This window comes from Thalassophryne amazonica, chromosome 16 (assembly GCF_902500255.1).
Source record: "Thalassophryne amazonica chromosome 16, fThaAma1.1, whole genome shotgun sequence".
Lineage (NCBI taxonomy): Eukaryota > Metazoa > Chordata > Actinopteri > Batrachoidiformes > Batrachoididae > Thalassophryne > Thalassophryne amazonica.
Window position 1 is genome coordinate 36,161,717 of NC_047118.1, and position 24,006 is coordinate 36,185,722.

The 24,006-nt window shown below is 38.9% G+C and overlaps 1 protein-coding gene across 4 annotated transcripts in view; it reads left to right on the forward strand.

Annotated features, from left to right (window-relative positions):
* LOC117528117 (choline transporter-like protein 2) overlaps positions 1–24,006 on the forward strand; it is an 82,329-nt gene that overhangs the window by 35,273 nt on the left and 23,050 nt on the right. For all 4 annotated transcript variants that reach the window (XM_034190680.1, XM_034190677.1, XM_034190679.1 and 1 more), the window contains 15 exons: positions 7,395–7,443; positions 7,546–7,619; positions 9,687–9,771; positions 9,883–9,967; positions 10,399–10,512; positions 10,657–10,717; positions 14,968–15,091; positions 16,795–16,878; positions 17,017–17,129; positions 17,370–17,501; positions 17,630–17,729; positions 20,479–20,571; positions 20,901–20,985; positions 21,264–21,526; positions 21,645–21,739. In XM_034190680.1, the coding sequence (XP_034046571.1) occupies positions 7,395–7,443; positions 7,546–7,619; positions 9,687–9,771; positions 9,883–9,967; positions 10,399–10,512; positions 10,657–10,717; positions 14,968–15,091; positions 16,795–16,878; positions 17,017–17,129; positions 17,370–17,501; positions 17,630–17,729; positions 20,479–20,571; positions 20,901–20,985; positions 21,264–21,526; positions 21,645–21,739 (1,557 nt within the window). The remainder of the gene's footprint in view (positions 1–7,394; positions 7,444–7,545; positions 7,620–9,686; positions 9,772–9,882; positions 9,968–10,398; positions 10,513–10,656; positions 10,718–14,967; positions 15,092–16,794; positions 16,879–17,016; positions 17,130–17,369; positions 17,502–17,629; positions 17,730–20,478; positions 20,572–20,900; positions 20,986–21,263; positions 21,527–21,644; positions 21,740–24,006) is intronic.

A 24,006-nucleotide genomic window follows, 5' to 3' on the forward strand; every position in this document is an offset into this window, starting at 1 on the left:
CATCCAAATTGGAAGTCCCAAAAACCAGTTTTATTTGTTATTATCTATCGTCCACCTGGTCGTTACTGTGAATTTTCAGACCTTTTGTCTGACTTAGTGCTTAGCTCAGATAAGATAATTATAGTGGGCGATTTTAACATCCACACAGATGCTGAGAATGACAGCCTCAACACTGCATTTAATCTATTATTAGACTCTATTGGCTTTGCTCAAAAAGTAAATGAGTCCACCCACCACTTTAATCATATCTTAGATCTTGTTCTGACTTATGGTATGGAAATAGAAGACTTAACAGTATTCCCTGAAAACTCCCTTCTGTCTGATCATTTCTTAATAACATTTACATTTACTCTGATGGACTACCCAGCAGTGGGGAATAAGTTTCATTATACTAGAAGTCTTTCAGAAAGCGCTGTAACTAGGTTTAAGGATATGATTCCTTCTTTATGTTCTCTAATGCCATATACCAACACAGTGCAGAGTAGCTACCTAAACTCTGTAAGGGAGATAGAGTATCTCGTCAATAGTTTTACATCCTCATTGAAGACAACTTTGGATGCTATAGCTCCTCTAAAAAAGAGAGCTTTAAATCAGAAGTGCCTGACTCCGTGGTATAACTCACAAACTCGTAGCTTAAAGCAGATAACCCGTAAGTTGGAGAGGAAATGGCGTCTCACTAATTTAGAAGATCTTCACTTAGCCTGGAAAAAGAGTCTGTTGCTCTATAAAAAAGCCCTCCGTAAAGCTAGGACATCTTTCTACTCATCACTAATTGAAGAAAATAAGAACAACCCCAGGTTTCTTTTCAGCACTGTAGCCAGGCTGACAAAGAGTCAGAGCTCTATTGAGCTGAGTATTCCATTAACTTTAACTAGTAATGACTTCATGACTTTCTTTGCTAACAAAATTTTAACTATTAGAAAAAAAATTACTCATAACCATCCCAAAGACGTATCGTTATCTTTGGCTGCTTTCAGTGATGCCGGTATTTGATTAGACTCTTTCTCTCCGATTGTTCTGTCTGAGTTATTTTCATTAGTTACTTCATCCAAACCATCAACATGTTTATTAGACCCCATTCCTACCAGGCTGCTCAAGGAAGCCCTACCATTATTTAATGCTTCGATCTTAAATATGATCAATCTATCTTTGTTAGTTGGCTATGTACCACAGGCTTTTAAGGTGGCCGTAATTAAACCATTACTTAAAAAGCCATCACTTGACCCAGCTATCTTAGCTAATTATAGACCAATCTCCAACCTTCCTTTTCTCTCAAAAATTCTTGAAAGGGTAGTTGTAAAACAGCTAACTGATCATCTGCAGAGGAATGGTCTATTTGAAGAATTTCAGTCAGGTTTTAGAATTCATCATAGTACAGAAACAGCATTAGTGAAGGTTACAAATGATCTTCTTATGGCCTCGGACAGTGGACTCATCTCTGTGCTTGTTCTGTTAGACCTCAGTGCTGCTTTTGATACTGTTGACCATAAAATTTTATTACAGAGATTAGAGCATGCCATAGGTATTAAAGGCACTGCGCTGCGGTGGTTTGAATCATATTTGTCTAATAGATTACAATTTGTTCATGTAAATGGGGAATCTTCTTCACAGACTAAAGTTAATTATGGAGTTCCACAAGGTTCTGTGCTAGGACCAATTTTATTCACTTTATACATGCTTCCCTTAGGCAGTATTATTAGACGGTATTGCTTAAATTTTCATTGTTACGCAGATGATACCCAGCTTTATCTATCCATGAAGCCAGAGGACACACACCAATTAGCTAAACTGCAGGATTGTCTTACAGACATAAAGACATGGATGACCTCTAATTTCCTGCTTTTAAACTCAGATAAAACTGAAGTTATTGTACTTGGCCCCACAAATCTTAGAAACATGGTGTCTAACCAGATCCTTACTGTGGATGGCATTACCCTGACCTCTAGTAATACTGTGAGAAATCTTGGAGTCATTTTTGATCAGGATATGTCATTCAAAGCGCATATTAAACAAATATGTAGGACTGCTTTTTTGCATTTACGCAATATCTCTAAAATCAGAAAGGTCTTGTCTCAGAGTGATGCTGAAAAACTAATTCATGCATTTATTTCCTCTAGGCTGGACTATTGTAATTCATTATTATCAGGTTGTCCTAAAAGTTCCCTAAAAAGCCTTCAGTTAATTCAAAATGCTGCAGCTAGAGTACTGACGGGGACTAGAAGGAGAGAGCATATCTCACCCATATTGGCCTCTCTTCATTGGCTTCCTGTTAATTCTAGAATAGAATTTAAAATTCTTCTTCTTACTTATAAGGTTTTGAATAATCAGGTCCCATCTTATCTTAGGGACCTCGTAGTACCATATCACCCCAATAGAGCGCTTCGCTCTCAGACTGCAGGCTTACTTGTAGTTCCTAGGGTTTGTAAGAGTAGAATGGGAGGCAGAGCCTTCAGCTTTCAGGCTCCTCTCCTGTGGAACAAGCTCCCAATTCACATCAGGGAGACAGACACCCTCTCTACTTTTAAGATTAGGCTTAAAACTTTCCTTTTTGCTAAAGCTTATAGTTAGGGCTGGATCAGGTGACCCTGAACCATCCCTTAGTTATGCTGCTATAGACGTAGACTGCTGGGGGGTTCCCATGATGCACTGTTTCTTTCTCTTTTTGCTCTGTATGCACCACTCTGCATTTAATCATTAGTGATCGATCTCTGCTCCCCTCCACAGCATGTCTTTTTCCTGGTTCTCTCCCTCAGCCCCAACCAGTCCCAGCAGAAGACTGCCCCTCCCTGAGCCTGGTTCTGCTGGAGGTTTCTTCCTGTTAAAAGGGAGTTTTTCCTTCCCACTGTAGCCAAGTGCTTGCTCACAGGGGGTCGTTTTGATCGTTGGGGTTTTACATAATTATTGTATGGCCTTGCCTTACAATATAAAGCGCCTTGGGGCAACTGTTTGTTGTGATTTGGCGCTATATAAAAAAATTTATTGATTGATTGATATATATGTGTGTGTGTGTATATGTGTGTGTGTGTGTGTGTATATGTTTTGAACCAGTTCGTGAAACGAAAACCAGAAAGCTTTGTTTTTTGTATTTCAGAACTATTTATTTAAAATAATGGTAACTGGTTAATACATTTTATTTATTTCATTCTTGAAAAGGTTTCCTTTTACAATGACTCCGTGAGGACGTCCGATTCCATTCATGCTTTGCACCCAAACGGTTGATGGTAATGCACTATATCGGATTGCAAACTGCCAATACACTTGACAGAAGAAGAAGACCCAGTAAAGGTCCCCCAAATCGCCTGATGTTTTTTAATATTTATTGAAATATGTGTATGGGTGAGTGTGTGTGAGGGTGGTCATTGTTTTTGAGGATGCACAAGCAAATTTCGTTGTGCTGATTGCTGTGCAATGACAATAAAGGTGATTCTGATTCTGAAATGGGATTTATTTCCATCGCAAGCAGAATGCTGTAGATGAGTCAGATGGCTGAATGCTGGTGGGAATCTATTTCAACTTTTAAAATAACTTATTTTTCTTGGTGTTGATGGGACAAAGTGCTAGAGTTCTCTGGTTCAGGCTGAGAAACACACCCAGTGCAGAAAAACACTGAGGGATTTCTTTAAAAATGCTGCATTTCTTCAGTAATTTCACGAGAAGGAAATAAACTATTTCCCAGATGTCATCTTCCAAAATGAGAACCTCTTATTGTGAGGCTGTGATGATGAATCCAACTGAAATGATGAAACGGGTTAGATTAAGACTTTATTTGAAACAGTTGAACTGTATGAATGGTCAAGTGAGGACTGGAGCCTTAGCTGCTGAGCCAGAACAATGGGCAGCAGTGGGTTTGCTTCTCTGTGAGGCTGAGAGCAACATAGCACCATGCCTTTTTAAAAAATACAAGAAATACGCTGCTTTGCTTTAAATACACAATGTCTATTTCAAGTGATCAGCACGGACCTTTCTCTTAAAGAAAGGCTTCTGCTGCCCGCTATATACACTTTATTGTCTTCTCTGATTTTTTGTGGGAGCATTACAGCACCTTCTGGCATATACAGTGTTTTCAGTGTCCCACAGCTGACATGGAACGTTGTTAAGCAGTTCTGGAACTGTATTTATACATATTTATGTATTTTTGGAAGTTTTGTTTTTTTTTTTTTGTTTTTTTTTTGAATGTCAAATTTAGGGTGGAACCCAAAACCGGAAACATTAAAATATTGTTTCTGTTCTGAACAAACCAATTGGGAAAAACTTCTGGTTGAAAGCCCTGAGATGTATATGTGCACTCAAAAAAAAAAACAAAACCTTATTGCATGAACTCAGTTCAATAATGTGCAGGATTTCCATCTAATGTAGCACCATCTCAAATAAAGCACATCCATGTAAGATAATTTCATTTAGTTGGGACTACATATATTTATTAGATGGAAATCCAGTCCAGTGAGTGAGTATTTTGTGTGTATCTACCCACACTATATTTACTTCATTTACTTTTTGACTGTCATTTCAACTCAAGTGTGGTGGTGTACAGAGACAATTTAAAAAAGGCAAAAAAAAAAAAAAAATCAAAATGTGAATGAAGTGTAAACTTTCAACTAACATAAATATAAAGCTTATTTTAATACTTTGAAGAAAATCCTTTTGTCATCAGTGACCGCCTGAAGTCTGGAACTCATGGGCATCACCAAATGTTGTGTTCACTTCTTTGAAGATACTTTGCCAGGCTGTGAATGCTGCTTCCCTCAGTTGTTTCTTGGTCTTTGTACCTTTAGTTCTGTCTTCAGTAAGAGCTCTGTTAGGTTGAGGTCAGGTGACTGACTGGCCTCTGAAGAATATTCCATTTCTTTGCTTTGAGTAGCTCTTGTTTTGCTTTGCAGGATGTTTTTGGTCATTTTCTATCTGTGGTGTGAAATACACTGGGCAACATTTGACGGATTCTGAGCAGATGACATGGCGCTACATATTTGAGAATACATTCTGCTACTTCCATCAACAACAATATGGTTTTATTGATTAGGTGTGGTTGGTCATTCATGCTTTAGTATCAAGTCCACAGTCTCCAAATAATAGAGACATTGACTTACTTGTGGAATTTGCTGCTGTGACATTCAGCCAACAAGCATGACAGTTGTCCCTTGTCTGTTATTTGGACATCACCAGAATTTGTGAAAGATAATTGGACTCATCACAAAATCTCTGGCTAAAAGTGCAAAAAAAAAATAATGTTTTTTTCTTTTACTTAAGTAAATTTAGTAATAAGGCTGTGTTGAGATAATGTATTACAAGTTAAAGTGTAGAGGTATTTTTATTACTATTTTTTTTTTTTTTGAAAATGTACTTGGTTTCAAAAATGAAAGTACTCATTATGCACAGTGGCCCATTTAAGTAAAAAAATCTTGCTGTATCTTTTTATGTTTATGTTAATGTTGCAGCATGTAAACATGGAGTTATTTTATTTATATATTACTGCTGACTAGCTTGTGAATTTCCCCTTTGCACCAATGGAGCTTTGTTGATTTATTAGTTATACTGTAGTAACTAAAGAAGAGAGATCAGTGTAGTGGAGTAAGATGTACAATATTTGTCTTTGAGATATAGTGGAGTCGAAGTATAAAGTAGCAGGACAGTACACAAGTATTTCAGGTGTGTACTTGAGTAAATGTATTTAGTTGCATTCCACCACTGATCAGTATACGTGTCGTGATGTTACGCAAATAAATCTCAACATTCTGTATATTCACCTGTACACCCAAGTCTAGATTTTAGAAATACTCAAAATTTTAATTTCTTGAAAAATGTCTGAAGTTATAAAAGGGAAGAAAAAAGGTTTAATGCTAGATTAGTCAAATCATTCCTCAGCCAAAGTTTTCATAAAGTTTTGTGAAAATGGTACTTGTTGTGTATGTAAACAGAGAGGCTTGAGCCTTTCCCACTTACATCACTGCCAAAGGTAATGGGTCCTGTAGGAACAAGAACCTGCATACTCTGAATTTAATTTTTGTGTAGTTTTTATGCAGGGCTAGTTTGTGCATCACTGAAACATCAGTGACCCAACAGAGGATTAAATATTAGAACCTCTCACAACTTTAACTGAACTGATGAAGCTTTTCTGGATGAGGAGCAAAGCGTTTTCAAGGAAATAAAACCAGAAATGCCCAGTTGACTTGACTTGGCCTACGTGAATACCATGACTTTGTAATTTGTCCCTGCTCTTTATGTAATTTACTGTCCTCAACAAGAACCAAACTATTGTATTCCTCATTTTGGATTTATTAAAGGTCACAATGAAAACCGGACCGGGACCCTCACAGACAGTGTCCATCTTGTGAAAGGCCCAGAAAATGGGTCATACAACACTTTTTATACAATGTGGGTGTAGTTTAGTCTCGCACTTCTAACGTTACTGGCTCTCACAGATAAGGGGAGTCCTCCCTGTATCTAAAACGTAGACATAACTGATGGAAGTAAAATTTAACTGTTATGTTTAAACGTTAAACCAGATCCCAGAGACTTCCAATCAGATAGCAAAAGCAAATACTTGATAAGTAACAAAATAAGGACTTAGCACAGCTATTATCTAACAACCTGGATGACTGAGAATCTCCCCAGAGAGCCCATTGTGACTTTTAATGTACTTTTTTCTCTTCAGCTCTTGGTTGTCAATAATTGTGAACTTTGCAAACACATTTGTGGAGACAAAACTGCAGTACCCATTAGAACAGAAAGCACATAAAATTTACCCCTCATTACTCACTCCTAATTGACATAGAACTTTTAGTATTTCTTTCTAGAAGCATTTCCTTCCACATGCAAATCCTTAAAAGCCACAGCATTTGGAGAAAATAACGATTAAATCTGTAAATGCTGTTTTGGGTGATGGACTGTGGCAATATTTTAAATCTAAGTTCTGCCCTGAAATCCTGGATATAATTGAATATTTTATAGCTTGTCAAATTTAAATGTAATGCAGTAAATTATTTGGGTCCGCCACCCCACCCTGGTGGCTTATGCATAATATGACAGCTCCTTATTTCACATGGGGCTGGCTTTCTGCTTAGTCACCAGGGAGGAATTTGTTTTGTTGCCAGGCGTGTCTGCCCGGAGGGGAAGAGTCATGTGACAGAAGAATGGACAGAATGGAGGGAGCGAGGGGTGTACTGCTACTTTAACCTTAAATTGGCTCTGTATTGTAAATGTGGCAGCTTTATGCTGGGTGCAAGCCAAAGTTATCTTTAGAATTCTTATTGTTTCAAGACCACCTAATCCTGACATTTCACTGGTGTGTTCCTGTTTTTAACACTCTGCATTGCTGTTGCAAAAACACAAGTTTTAGTCATCTCAGTGCTTAGTGCTCACTATTATGTGACTGCCACAATTTGCATTTTTCTATTTAGGTGACCCAAGGAAATTTGACCCCACATTCAAGGGCCCAATCCATAACAGGTGAGAGAGATGTCAGGTTTTTACCCCTGTCTTTTGGATTGTGTAGGTGAATACACAGTTTCTTTTAACCCTGCAGCCTTTTCTCTGCTTTGTGACTTTCAGGGGCTGCACGGATATTGCATGTTGCATCCTCTTCATTGTTGCCATACTGGGTTATATTGCAGTTGGAATACTTGGTAAGCAAACACCACTGTAGTTGAGTTTATTTTGTATACGAGGTCTATTAGAAAAGTATCCGACCTTATTATTTTTTTCAAAAACCATATGGATTTGAATCACGTGTGATTACATCAGACATGCTTGAACCCTCGTGGGCATACGAGAGTTTTTTCACGCCTGTTGGTTACGTCATTCGCCTGTGGGCAGTCTTTGAGTGAGGAGTCGCCCACCCTCTCGTCGATTTTTTTTTTTTTTTTTTTTTTTTTTTTTTTTTTTTTCTTTTTTCTCCATTGTTTAGGAATGGCTCAGAGACTGCTGCTTTGTTTGATCAAAATTTTTTCAAAACTGTAAGGCACAACTGAGTGGACACCATTCGATAAATTCAGCTGGTTTTCGGTAAAAATTTTAACGGCTGATGAGAGATTTTGGTCTGGTAGTGTCGCCGTAAGGACGGCCCACGGCGCTTGACGGCGATCTGCGCTTCGAGGCGGCAACGTCTCGCCGTTTCAAGTTGAAAACTTCCACATTTCAGGCTCTGTTGACCCAGTAAGTCATCAGAGAACAGAGAACTTTCGGAAGAAGTCGGCATGAGGAGTTTATTCGGACATTCCATTGTTAACGGACATTTTGTAATGAAAGAACGTGCGGGCAGAGTCGCATTTCGGGCCGGACCCGACCGCGGGGGGTCACGACAGGAAAAACACCTCCGTTGGAAACCTTAACGGGCAAGTTGGAACATGCCCAAGCTGTTAAACAATTTCTCAGTTACTCACTTGTTGAAAGCCATCAAAAGCCGCCTGAATTTTACAAATGGTTTTCAACACGGAGGTGTTTTTCCTGTCGCGGCGCACACAATTTGCGCGCACGTCTTTCATTAAAAAATGTCCTTAAACAGTGGAATGTCCGCATAAAGTCCTCATGCCGGCCTCTTCTGAATCTTCTCTGTTCTCTCACGACGTCCTGGGTGAATTAAGCCTTAAATTAGGATGTTTTCAGGTCGAAACAGGCCGACGACGGCGCCTGGAAGCGCTGCACGACATCCCGCTCTGTGGGAAGTCCTTACACCGACAGAAACACCCCATAATCTCTCATCAGCCGTTAAACTTTTCACCGAAAACCAGCTTAATTTCTCGAATAGTGTCCACTCGGATATTCCTCACAGGTCCAGAAAAAATTTTGATAAAGCAACGCGCGCCGTCTCGAGCAGCGTGTGAAACAAAGTAATTCAGCCGAGAGGGCGGGACCACATCTCAATTAAGGCCTGCCCACAGGGAAATGACGTCACCGACACGCGTGAAAAAACTCACGCATGCGCACGAGGGTTCAAGCATGATTGGTGTAATCGCATGTCATTCAAATCCATATAGTTAAAAAAAAAAAATAAAAGGGGTCGGTTTATTATCTAATAGACCTCGTATGTATGTATGTGCAAATTTTTTTGTTTAACCAGGTAAGTTATTAAGAAAAAATTCTTATTTACAATAACAACCTGGCGGACAGGGAGAATCAGAGGTAAATCACAAAAGTGGATCAAACAACACACTTTTACAGTATATACAACAAAGCAGGTTTACAACTGTAAAATTAGTAGGAAACAATATTTTCAGTCATACACACAGATAAAAAAACACTAATTACTTCATTTTAGCCAAAGAATGAGCAGGTTTCAGCCAGCAGATTCTTTAAAACATGCTTAAAAATTCCTTTCGACACAAAGGTGCTCAGTTTTAATGCCTTTTAAATCTCATGCCAGTCTTTTGCTGCAGCATAAATAAAGGATAGTTCTCCATATTTTGATTTGATTTTGGGTTGGGCTGAGTGTGTGCATGGAGTAATAACAACTTGCAATAAATTACTAAGATAAGGTGGAGATAGACATTTATAATAAACATATACTTCAGTTTTGTAAAGATGACCAGTTAACAGTAGAATACAAATTACAATGCTGTGTATGAAAAGAGGCATCTGTTACAAAACGTAGGGCAGACTGGTACATAACATCAAGCTTAACATTACAAACATTAAATGTAACCCAATTCCTGGTGTAACTCCTTTATCGTTCCTTTTTTTGTGTGTTCTCACAGCTTGGACTCAGGGTGACCCCAGGAAGGTGATCTATCCCACAGACAGCCGGGGTCAGTTCTGTGGACACTCCGGCACCCCGCTTGCGTAAGTCTTATGGATTTAGTTGTATGATAACCCCTTTTCTTACTGAGACTTTCTTTTAAATGTCATCTTCCACTGACCTACTGTGCTTGTATGGAAATATTCTTCCAATAGGAACAAGCCACTATTGTTCTACTTCAACATCATGAAGTGTGCGAGTCCCATGGTGCTGCTGGAGTTTCAGTGTCCTACCACTCAGGTTTGAATTCTGTGATGTCATCATGGACATGTTGTTGTGGGTTGTTTTTTTTTTTGTTTTTTTTTGTAGCAAAGTAAAATTCAGGGTTTTGTCTTAAATGTATTGGTCTTGGTATTATTTTCCCAGCACATAGATGCCTGAGAAAATAGTTACATTCTCATAGCGCAACAGAGTTCTGTCATCCAGCATTGCTCGAAAAACAGTTATTCTCATCTTTTGTGAACTCCCATATTTTGTAATTTTTGTGTTATGAGCATTTTATTGTTTGTTGGTTTGGGGAAAAGTTAATGTTGGGGAGAAAAGGCGTGTATTTCTTTTCCTCTATTAATGCTTCAAGTTATGCCGTCATATTAATTTTTGGTCCTGCAATGAATACTTCTGCATGTGGCAAGGTGATGTCCTGCTAAAAAAAAAATTTGCTTCTCCCTTAGTTGTGTGTGGAAAAATGCCCCGATAAGTTCATGACACTGTTAAAAGCCTACACTGACAGAAATGACTTTGACTACTACAAGGAGTTCTGCAAGGAAGGTGTAACAAATACGATGGTGAGATGACTGTCATGCTTATATTCTCTTTTTTCGTTGTTGTTACTGTGACAGAATTTTCTAGCCTTATTGGGTGTGTGTGTATTTATTATCACTCCCTACAATTCGAGTTCTTTAGAATTTTCACACCGTCTTACTTTTCAGGGTGTGCCATCTATCCTGAAGGATGGTCTTTGTCCTGCCATGTTGATCCCCAGCACACCTTGTGAGTTTGCTTCCTGTGTGCTCCTCTGTCCCATTCTAATCTTTATTCTGTGTGTATGTTTCATATTTCTACATTATGAAGGCAGGGTTAAAGGTGCTGTTATGACTTGTTTGAGCCCCTGTATTTGTAAGTATTAAAATAAGGATAACTATCATCTAAATACTATGGCATTGGGTAAACACAGCACTTGTATTGTGAAGTTAGCATTGTAAGACATCCCTACCCTAAAAGAGAATTGTAGGATCAACTTTATGTGCTTTGATTGGTAACACTTGAATTAGGTGAATCCAAATTGACAAGTAAAATTTATGCCAACTTTTTAAGTTAATGGGGACAAAATAATTAATTTGGGCAGAGCTGATCCTTGCCTCTCTAGGGCCCTAAGTAAAATTCTGCTAAGGGGCTTTCCTGCCTGACCCACGAGACATGTAGCCCATTGACATACAATCACCAGATACCCCAGTGCTCCCACTACAATCCACCCTCCTTTCAAACATCGTTCTTATGGATTACCCAGCATATGGTGCATCTGGAAAGTATTCACAGTGCTTCACTTTTTCCACATTTTATGTTACAGCCTTGTTCCAGAATGGATGAAATAATTTTCCCCTCAAAATTCTCTATGCAACACCTCATAATGAAAAAAGAGATGGTTTTGTTTTTTAATTTAATTTTTTGCAAATTTATTAAAAATAGAAAAACTAAGAAATCACATGTACTTAAGTATTCACACCCTTTGCTCAATACTTTATTGATGCAGCTTTGGCAGCAATTACAGCCTCAAATCTTCTTGATTATGATGCCACAAGTTTGGTGCACCTATCCTTGGGCAGTTTTGTTCATTCCTCTTTGCAGCACCTCTTAAGCTCCATCAGGTTGGATGGGGAGTGTCGGTGCACAGCCATTTTCAGATCTCTCCAGAGATGTTCAATCAGATTCAGGTTTGGGCTCTGGCTGGGCCACTCAAGGACATTCAGAGTTGTCCTGAAGCCACTCCTTTGATATCTTGGTTGTGTGCTTAGGGTCATTGTGCTGCTGAAAGATGAACCGTCGCCCCAGTCTGAGGTCAAGAGCGCTCTGGAGCAGGTTTTCATCCAGGATGTCTCTGTACATTGCTGCATTCATCTTTCCCTCAATCCTGACTAGTCTCCCAATTCCTGCTGCTGAAAAGCATCCCTACAGCATGATGCTGCCACCACCATGCTTCATGGTGCCTGGTTTCCTTCAAACATGATACCTGGCATTCACACCAAGTAGTTCAATATTTGTCTCAACAGATCAGAGAATTTTGTTTCTCATTAGGTTGTCTGTGGGTGTGTGTGTTTGTGGGTGTGTGTGTTTGTCTATGTGGCTCTGTGCCGGACTGGCGTCCTGTCCAGGATGTACCCCGCCTCACGCTTTTTGACTGCTGGGATAGGCTCCAGCTCCCCCGCAACCCTTAACTGTAGTAAGTGGTTGAGGATGATGAGTGAGAGAGTGAATGGTCTGAGAGTCCTTCAGGTGCCTTTTGGCAATCTCCAGTTGGGTTGCCATGTGGCTTCCCTCTGCTCCCTCTATCATAGTGGATTGCTGCAGAGATGGCAGGTTCTCCTCTCTCCACAGAGGAATGTTGGAGCTCTGACAGAGTGACCGTTAGGTTCTTGGTCACCTCCCTGACTAAGGCCCTTCTCCCACGATTGCTCAGTTTCGATCGGTGGGCAGCACTGTCAACTGTGGGACCTTATATGTAAACAGGTGTGTGCCTTTTCAAATCATGTCCAATCAACTGAATTTACCTCAGGTGGACTCCAATTAAACTAGAAACATCTCATGGATGATCAGTGGAAACATGATGAACCTGAGCTCAATTTTGAACTTCATAGCAAAGGCTGTGAGTATTTATGTACAAGTGATTTCTTAGTTTTTGTTATTTTTAATAAATTTGCAAAAATCTCAAAAACCTTTTTCACATTGTCATTATGGGGTATTGTGTATAGAATTTTGAGGAAAATAATTTTATCCATATTGGACATAATATCAAGGTAAGATGACAAAATATGGAAGAACTGCTGTGGAAAAGCGCTGTGAATACTTTCTGGATGCACCGTAGAATACACAGACCTATACATAATAGAATGATGTATAAATAATTAGGTTGGTTATTGTTTTTGTTTTATTTAATAAATTTCTTTGTGACAAAAAAGTTTGCAAACTATTTGCAACCTTCAAATAATTCCATAATTCACTGTCAGCATTCGTTGCTCTGTGAGATATTAGCTTTAACTGTTCCTGAATTGTTATATATGTGTATAAATTTCAACACACAGGTTGACTACATTAATGGCTTTTTATTGCTAAGGTAAATTTTAATGTCAAATTGAACAATATATTATCTTAAATATAATTACAGTAAATAGACAACTTATCATAATAAATAAAATAACCTAATTACAATAATGTAACACTAAAGTTTGTCACAATCATTGTGTTGAAAAGTAAAGGCCTCATGTGAACACTGATTTGACCACTTGTAACAAATATTTTTAACTTAAATAATGTATTTTTGGATCTAGTCTGTCCTAGAGAACAAACTGATAAATTAAATTTACACCATAGCTATGTTATATACAGTAGTGTTCAGAATAATAGTAGTGCTATGTGACTAAAAAGATTAATCCAAGTTTTGAGTATATTTCTTATTGTTACATGGGAAACAAGGTACCAGTAGATTCTCACAAATCCAACAACACCAAGCATTCATGATATGCACACTCTTAAGGCTATGAAATTGGGCTATTAGTAAAAAAAAAAGTAGAAAAGGGGGTGTTCACAATAATAATAGTGTGGCATTCAGTCAGTGAGTTCATCAATTTTGTGGAACAAACAGGTGTGAATCAGGTGTCCCCTATTTAAGGATGAAGCCAGCACCTGTTGAACATGCTTTTCTCTTTGAAAGCCTGAGGAAAGTGGGACGTTCAAGACACTGTTCAGAAGAACAGCGTAGTTTGATTAAAAAGTTGATTGGAGAGGGGAAAACTTATACGCAGGAGCAAAAAATTATAGGCTGTTCATCTACAATGATCTCCAATGCTTTAAAATGGACAAAAAAAAAAAAAAAACAGAGACGCGTGGAAGAAAATAGAAAACAACCATCAAAATGGATAGAAAAATAACCAGAATGGCAAAGGCTCACCCACTGATCAGCTCCAGGATGATCAAAGACAGCCTGGAGTTACCTGTAAGTGCTGTGACAGTTAGAAGACGCCTGTGTGAAGCTAATTTATTTGCAAGAATCCCCCACAATGTCTTCTGTTAAGTAAAAGACGTGCAGAAGAGGTTACAATTTGCCAAATAACACATCAACTGGCCTAAAGAGAAATGGAGGAATATTTTGTGGACTGATAAGAGTAAAATTGTTCTTTTTGGGTCCAAGGGCCACAGACAGTTTGTGAGATGACCCCCAAACTCTGAATTTAAGCCACAATTCACAGTGAAGACAGTGAAGCATGGTGGTGCAAGCATCATGATATGGACATGTTTCTCCTACTATGGTGTTGGGCCTATATGTCGCATACCAGGTATCATGGATCAGTTTGGATATGTCAAAATACTTGAAGAGGTCATGTTGCCTTATGCTGAAGAGGACATGCCCTTGAAATGGGTGTTTCAACAAGACAATGACCCCAAGCACACTAGTAAATGAGCAAAATCTTGGTTCCAAACCAACAAAATTAATGCCTCGCAGATGTGAAGAAATCATGAAAAACTGTGGTTATACAACTAAATACTAGTTTAGTGATTCACAGGATTGCTAAAAAAGCAGTTTGAACATAATAGTTTTGAGTTTGTAGCGTCAACAGCAGATGCTACTATTATTGTGAACACCCCCTTTTCTACTTTTTTTTTACTAATAGCCCAATTTCATAGCCTTAAGAATGTGCATATCATGAATGCTTGGTCTTGTTGGATTTGTGAGAATCTACTGGTAACTTGTTTCCCATGTAACAATAAGAAATATACTCAAAACCTGGATTAATCTTCTTAGTCACATAGCACTATTATTCTGAGCACTACTGTGTGTGTGTGTGTGTGTGTGTGTGTGTGTGTGTGTGTGTGTGTGTGTGTGTGTGTGTGTGTGTGTTACCTGACCTGTCATTTATATAAATATAAAAAAGTTTCGAATTTTGCATGTCAAGCTGCTGTTAGCAATGTGGCACAAAATTAGGCAACAGAAGTGCCTTGTTAACTTTTACCCCCCCACTTCACTTTAGTCACTCGTCGGTGTTTCCCAGCTTTGGACAAGAAAGGAGGAGTGATAACTGTGGGAAACAAGTCTCAGTTTACTGATGAATATGGAAAAATAAGAGATGCCAAGGACTTAGTAGATGGAGTCAAGTGAGTATATTTTTAAAGTATTAGTGCATTTCATTTGTACAGTGCTTTGCAAGGTAGTCAAAGACGTGTTGAGTAAAAACAAGCAATGATAATACATGAAATCAATACAGTTAAATTAAGATGCAGAAAACTGTCAGTCTGGGCTTTCAGTGACTTCCTGGAATTCAGTATTAGAAGTGAGTCTGGGCCCAATCCCATTATCCTCCCTTCATCCTACCACTTCACTCTTTCCCTACATTTGAATAGATGAAGTGGTAGAGTGAAGGGAGCGTATTGGAGATTGTGCCATGAAACTTGTTGAGGGATTCTCTTATCTCACCAGTGACATTCATGTCTTACATGCTGGATGATCACAGTACACTTACCAGTAGTACCTGAAGTGGATAACGCCAGCAGGCTTGCATAGTGATCAGTGGTGTCAAAAGTACACACATTTGTTACTTAAGTAGAAGTATAGATAAAAGTTGAAGTATCAACTTGACCTCTTTACTCAAGTAAAAGTGAAAAAGTATGTGCTCCAAAACCTACTTAAAGTATAAAAGTATAAAGTAACCTTTAAAAAAAAAAAGAAAAAAAAAAAAAAGGTAGATGCCACTATATGAATTGAAAGCTTAATTTAAAATCTGATTCGTTCTACATGTGGCCCAAAACCCAAAATTACCCCCCAACACCACCTGCATGAAAATGTTTCAATTCTAGAAGCTCTGAAATGCAATCTGGGACTATTCCAGACAATAAACTGGAGTGAGTGCAGCATCCATTTAGTGAAGGAAAAAAAACAACAACAACAAAAAAAAACAACACAACTTTTCCTTATTCAAATTCATTCCTCTTACAAGGATGCAGCAGTTTTCTAGTTTGGCAGATAGTTCTGGAGGAAATCACTGAAGAAATTAACACATTGAAAATATGGTTTGACCATCATTAAATAAGACAGGGATGAAGTGGAGGTGTAAGAGTCACTAGGTGTTCACAGGAAACACTTATTTATGTATGTATTTATTTATGTATGTTCATTGTTAGTTGCTTTTATATTTTCTGTTGTGTTTCTATTCAGGTGCTTTTTCCCTCTTTCTCTAAAATTATATATAATAATCATTAGATTATTGATATATAAACAAAAATAAATTTAAGAAATATTACAATTTGAAAACAAATGCACCCGAACGTGATGAGAGCTGCAACTGCTTAATGCTAACTTTTAACATTGAAAACGCCATAGACATGCTAACGCGTTAGCGTCGCTCCCGTTTTTAAGTTATAAAATACATCTATCAGCTGTTTCAGAAGACCATAACAGGTCGGTTTAACGTAGAAAAGGTAAATAATACTCACAGAAGTATGCTCTTTAGGATTTTAGCGGGGGAAAATTAAGCGAAAGAAAGAAAGAATAAACGAAGCAATAGGTCGAAGCATTCAATCTGCGAACCACTGCTTCGATTGGTTCACGGTTCAAAGCAAAGCCGTGCTGCAGAAAAGTTGATTACAGGCGCACATGACGTGAAATATATATATATATATATATATATATATATATATAAACATTAAACTGAAGCCAAGAGTAACGAGGCTGTTTGTTTTAAAAATGTAATGAGTAGAAGTCAGAGGTAGGCAGAAAAATAAGTAAAGGAGTACAGATACCTAAAAAGTGTACTTACTTGACACCTCTGATAGTGATTAAAGTGACGGGAATATTTCCACAGGAATGCTACAGTGGCGATTGAGGCTCGTCAAGCGGTCATGAAAATCTTTGAAGATTACACCCAATCCTGGTACTGGATCCTAATGTAAGTCACTATTCTATATGATTAAATAACCAATGCCCACAGCTCTTGACTTTGATCTCGTCTACGAATAAGAAATGTTAGCTGTTGTCCAGTTCATTTCTGTGATTAATTTCAATGTTCACTCCCTCCACTCTCTAGAGGATTGGTTATTGCTACGCTCCTCAGCCTGCTCTTCATCGTCCTCCTGCGGTTCCTGGCAGGGATCATGGTTTGGATCATGGTCGTCCTGGTGATTGGGGTCATTGCATATGGTACGTTAGCTCGTCATTATTATTCTCACCTAAACTGTTTCACCAGTGATTTTTTTTTCTACTTACACTCCTCTTGTTTACTAGACGACTAGCGTCTGCAGAAACAAATATCCTTATTTTCTATAAGAATTCATTCCTTTATTAGATTTATGTTTATGCTTTCTTCTCCTTTTTCTTTCCATTGCCTATTTAAAAATATTTTTGTGTGTTTTGTGGATTGTTTTTCTGATAATTTTCTAGGTATCTTCCACTGCTACATGGAGTATGCTTCCCTGAAAGGGGAACCTGGTGCAAATGTAACTCTGCAGGAGCTGGGCTTCCAGACAGACTTCACAGTTTACCTGCACATTAGACAGACGTGGCTGGCCTTCAGTTAGTACACAGACTTTAAGACGCTGCTGTAAAATTGTAACACCGTGTATTCAAACTAAATATCTTGTGTGGATTTACAGTGACTCCTCCCCAGCTAGTAGATTGACAGTTTATTTCTTCTACTCCAGTGATTATCCTGGCCATTGTGGAGGTCATCATTATCCTGCTGCTCATCTTTCTCAGGAAGAGGATCCTCATTGCTATTGCACTTCTTAAAGAAGCAAGCAGGTTAGACTTCATCAAAGACCTCTGAGCAAAGAACGATTAGAGAGAATGGAAGGAGTGGACGTGTAGAACTTTAATTCAATTTGATTTTATTTATGTAGTTCAAAATTCTACAATTCCTCAATGTTTTTGATATTATCATCTGAAATGACCTGGTTTCTGAAATTCTTTGTTGATGATGTTGTATAGATGCAGTAGCAAGTGAAAGTTGATAAGCCCTTGGACTCTTACACATTTTATTGTTTTGGTAAATAAATCAGTCTTTCCTATATTAAAATTCTGGAGTTATGCCGTTTAAAGTCACATGATATGTTAAGTAATAGTAAGTAATTAGTAAGTAATACTCTTTAGTATCATACAACTAAATCAAGACTTTTGCGGCTGGTTTTCTTCAGATGAGTCAGCGGACGGGTCAGTGGAAAAAAAAAAAATCCAACTCACAGAATGTCATAGATTCTATTTAGTTCAAGAAATAGAAACAGTATGGTGCTGTTCACAAAAACTGAGTGACCGTGCAAGAAGGAGTTTAGTGAGGGAAGCCACCAAGACACCAGACCATTGCCATGTACATAGTACAACTTTGTTCTGTTGAATCACTACTTGCACTGCTTTATTTTCCACACAAATGTATGAGGCATCTGATGTCACTGACATCAAGCATGTCAAAAAATTAGCTATTGGTGACAAGACACTGGAATTGGCTGGGTGTTTTCTTTTGAAACAAAGTCCTTCTCTATGAAATGTGATATTATTTAAAAAAAAAAAATATTACAACCCCAGTTCCAATGAAGTTGGGACATTGTGTGAAATATAACTAAAAACAGAATACAAGGATTTGCAAATCCTCTTCAACATATATTCAACTGAGTACACCACAAAGACAAGATATTTAATGTTCAAACTGATAGACCTTTTTGTTTTTGTGCAAATATTTGCTCATTTTGAAATGGATGACTGCAACACGTTTCAAAAAATCTGGGACAGTGATAACAAAAGACTGGGAAAGTTGAATGCTCAAAGAACACCTGTTTAGAACATTCAACAGGTGAACAAGTTAATTGGAAACAGGTGAGTGTCGTCATTGGGTATAAAAGGAGCATCCCCAAAAGGCCCAGCCGTTCACAAGCAAAGATGGGGCGAGGATCACCACTTTATGAATAGCTGCTTGAAAAAAATAGTCCAACAGTTTAAGAACAATGTTTCTCAACATTCAGTTGCAAGGAATTTAGGGATTCCCTCATCTACAGTCCATAATATAATTGGAAGATTCAGAGACTCTGGAGAACTTGTTACATGTAAGCGGCAAGGCCGAAAACCAACATTGAATGCCCGTGACCTTTGATCTCTCAGGTGGCACTGCATTAAAAACCGACATCATTGTGTAAAGGATCTTACCACGTGGGCTCAGGAACACTTCAGAAAACCATTGTCAGTGAACACAGTTCGTCAGTACATCTACAAGTGCAAGTTAAAACTCTACCATGCAAAGTGAAAGCCATACATCATCATCCAGAAACACCGCCGCCTTCTCTGGGCCTGAGCTCATTTGAAATGGACAGACGCAAAGTGGAAAAGTGTGCTGTGGTCTGAGTCCACATTTCAAATTATTTTTGTACCTGTAAATCATGGATGTCGTGTCCTCCAGACAAAAAAGGAAAAAGACCATCCAGATTGTTACCAGTGCAAAGTTCAAAAGCCAGCATCTGTGATGGTATGGGGGTGTGTTCGTGCCCATGGCATGGGCAACTTACACATCTGTGATGGCACCATCAATGCTGAAAGATACATCCAGGTTTTGGAGCAACACATGCTGCCATCCAAGCAACATCTTTTTCAGGGACGTCCCTGCTTATTTCAGCAAGACAATGCCAAGCCCCATTGTGCACATGTTACAACAGCGTGGCTTCATAGTAAAAGAGTGCAGGTACTAGACTGGCCTGCCTGACCTGTCGCCCATTGAAAATGTGTGGTGTATTATGAAGCGCAAAATACGACAACGGAGACTGTTGAACAACTGAATTCGTACATCAAGCAAGAATGGGAAAGAATTCCACCTACAAAGCTTCAACAATTAGTGTCCTCAGTTCCCAAACGCTTATTGAGTGTTGTTAGTAAGAAAGGTGATGTAACACAGTGGTAAACATACCACTGTCCCAGCTTTTTTGAAACGTGTTGCAGGCATCCATTTCAAAATGAGCAAATATTTGCACAAAAATAAAATTGATCAGTTTGAACATTAAATATCGTGTCTTTTGTGGTGTATTCAATTGAATACAGGTTGAAGACGATTTGAAAATCATTGTATTCTGTTTTTATTTACCTTTTACACAACGTCCCAACTTCATTGGAATTGGGGTTGTATTATTCTGCTTGTCTGCACAAACAACAAATTGTGCAAATGCTATTTTTAATCTTTTTTTTTTTTCTTTTAATTATTATTGGCTGGAGGTTTCTTCCTATTAAAAGGGAGTTTTTCCTTCCCACTGTTGCCAAGTGCTTGCTCACAGGGGGTCGTTTTGACCGTTGGGGTTTTTCCGTAATTATTGTATGGCCTTGCCTTACAATATAAAGCGCCTTGGGGCAACTGTTTGTTGTGATTTGGCGCTATATAAATAAAATTGATTTGATTATTTTATGTGCATTGAAGGTTAACAACTGCTGCAGATAAAGTAATTTTAAAGTGTAACTTGCTATTTTGGCTTGTATGTGTCTAATGTTTAGTGCCTAATGTTTCAATGTTTTATCTTTGCAGAGCCATTGGACATGTGATGTGTTCCCTTTTTTACCCCCTGTTCACTTTTCTCCTCCTGGCCATAGTTATTGCTTACTGGGCAGTTACTGCAATGTATCCTTTTAAGGAATAATGAGTCCACCGTGGCACAGTTTGAGTAATAATTTAACTCTTCAGTTCTGTTGAAGTCCTGTTCAGGAGGCATATGGGGGGGAGACACTGAGGAGGGTTTGCCACCAGACAGTACATGTGTGTGTGTGTGTGTGTGTGTGTGTGTGTGTGTGTGTGTGTGAGAGAGAGAGAAACTGAGGCCTGTACAACAAAGACCAAAGCAGCTGCTACTGGCTTTTAGTTAAAAAAAAAAAAAAAAAGTGTATAAATGATGCATGTGCTGATGGACAGATGCTGAATGCGTCTTTGTGGTCCTTGACTGAAATAATCAGTTTCTTATCTACCTCAAATGAGCCCATCTACAAAGTTTTTAACGAGACCGCGTGTGAGCACTCAAGAAAAACGTGTGACCCTGCTGTAAGTTCTCATAACATCCTGATGTTCAACACCACATTATTCTATAATATTTGAATGCTAATGCACCTTTTTTGAACAGCTTAAGTAGTTGCACTTAATTCCTTAGTGTTTTTTTTTTTTACCTTTTTAATAATAAAATGTGTATCCTAATGACATTTTATTCATACAATTTTGTGCTTTTGTTAAGTAATAACAGAAATGTCGATAAGGTACAATCGGATAAAAGGTAAACTTTCCAAATTCATATTGGTTTCTTTCCCGTGTTGATGTTGTTTTAGAACTACAGCAGCACTCAGATGAAAGCACAGTGTCCTGATTCGGAGTGCCTGTTTGCTTTCTACGGTGGAGAGACTGTTTACCACAAATACCTGATTGGATTGCAGTTCTTCAATGTCTTCATGTTGTTTTGGTGTGCCAACTTTGTCATGGCTCTGGGACAGATGACTCTGGCTGGGGCCTTTTCTTCCTACTATTGGGCCTTCGTTAAGCCAGATGATATGCCGAAATGCCCAATTTTTTCAGCACTGGGGAGATCACTCAGGTGTGTGTGAACTTTAAGTGCTGATTCATCCATTCATTCATCCCCCTCCCCTTCTTCCTGATACACGTGTAGTTTTTCAGACCTATTTGAAAGGCAGTGTACTTTTGTCTTCTCTTAGGTATCACACAGGAACTTTGGCCTTTGGTTCCCTCATCCTGTCAATCATTCAGATCATCAGGGTTCTGCTGGAATATCTGGACCACAGGCTGAAAGGTTACTTTGAGTCTTTACAGAATAATTAAAAAGCTTCAATTCAATTTATTTTCGTTTATATAGCGCCAAATCACAACAGAGTTGCCTCAGAGGCACTTCACACAAGTAAGGTCTAACCTTACCAACCCCCAGAGAAACAGTGGTAAGGAAAAACTCCCTCTGAGGAAGAAACCTCAAGCAGACCAGACTCAAAGGGGTGAGCCTCTGCTTGGGCCATGCTACAGACATAAGTTACAGAACAATTCACAAAACGAGTATACAGGAAAAGCTGTTGGTGCACAGGACAGGAGGGTCTCCAGCACAGATACCACACCCATCTCTGGATGGAGCTGCACCTTTAAACAGAGAGGAAAAAAACAGAATCAAGCATCAGAAAGACAAGAAATACAGTATAATTTGTCAGCATTAAACAACAAGAAAAACAGGAACTACTAAGGTGATTGCCAGCCACTAGCCCTAAGCTTCACTAAAAGACCCAGAATTTAGATAAAATTGAGGCTGCGGCACACTCCGTTTCCTAATAAAATGAACTAAGAGTGAAAAGCATAGAACTATACTATGCCAGTAAGCTAGCCATATGAAAGGGAGAATAAGTGTGTCTTAAGTCTGGACTTGAAAGCCTCCACAGAATCTGACTGTTTTATTGATGCAGGGAGATCATTCCACAGAACGGGCACAATAAGAGAAAGCTTTGTGACCCGCAGACTTCTTATTCTAGGGACCCAAAGTAGTCCTGCACCCTGAGAACGCAAAGCCCGGGCCGGTACGTAAGGTTTAATTAGGTCAGCTAGGTCGGGAGGTGCCAGTCCATGAACAATTTTATAGACTAGTAGCAGAACCTTAAAATCTGATCTCACTGGGACAGGAAGCCGGTGAAGAGATGCCAAAATGGGTGTAATGTGGTCAAACTTTCTGCTTTGTGTCAAAAGTCTGGCAGCAGCATTTTGAACTAATTGGAGACCCCTAATGCTGGACTGCGGTAAACCAGAAAATAAAACATTGCAGTAGTCCAATCTCGAAGAGACAAACGCATGGATGGGGGTCTCAGCATCAGCCATAGACAGGATGGGACGAATCTTCGCTTTATTTCGCAAGTGGAAGAAAGCAGTCCTCGTAATATTTCTAATGTGGAGTCCAAAGGGCAACCTAGCATCAAAAATTACCCCAAAGTTCCTCACTTTGTCCATGTGATGTATGACACACTAGCCTAGGCTAAGTGTTAACTGCTCAAATTGATGCCGATGTCTCACTGGACCAAGAAGCATCATTTCAGTCTTATCAGAGTTTAAAAGTAGGAAGTTTCTAGACATCCAGCTTCTCACTGATGCAAGGCAATCGTCTAAGGATTTTATGTGGATGAGATGACCAGCAGTTATCGGCATGCTTAACTGAGTATCATCAGCATAGCAGTGAAAGGTAATCCCATAGTGCCGCAATTATACAGTATTTTTTTTTGTCTTTCTGATGCCCGATTCTGTTTTTTCTCTCTGTTTAAGGTGCAGCTCCATCCAGAGATGGGAGTTGTATTTGTGTTGGCGGCCCTCCTGTCCTGTGTGCCAACAGCATTTCTTGTATATTCGTCCGTGAATTGTTCTGTAGTTTATGTTTGTAGCATGGCCCAAGCAGAGGGTCACCCCTTTGAGTCTGGTCCGCTTGAGGATTCTTCCTCAGAGGGAGTTTTTCCTTACCACTGTTGCTCTGGGGGTTGGTAAGGTTAGACCTTACCTGTGTGAAGTGCTTTGAGGCAACTCTGTTGTGATTTGGTGCTATATAAATTGAAATTGAAATATGTGCTCAAGGGGTGCTATATAAAGGGAGAAAAGCAGGGGGCCTAAGACGGACCCCTACGGAACCCCAAATTTCATGTCACTAAGGTTAGAGGTAGTGTTACTGTACAGAAATTAGTGAGAGCAACTGGTCAAGTATGCAAGGGCACTCCCAGTAATCCCCAAATGATTTTCCAGCCTATCAAATTGAATATGGTATCAAATAATTTGGTATCAAATGCAGCACTGAGATCTAACAGCACCAGAACCGTAGTGGTGTCCGAATCCATTGCAAGCAGAAGATCATTCACCACTTTAGTGAGAGCCATCTCTGTGGAATATTTTCTAAAAGCAGACTGCAGTGGCTCATAGAGATTATTCTCTGTAAGCTAGTCCACAAGCTGCCGTGAAACCACTTTTTCCAGAATTTTAGAGCAAAATGATAGATTTGATATCGGGCGATAGTTTTTCAGTACACTAGGGTCAAGATTAGGTTTCTTA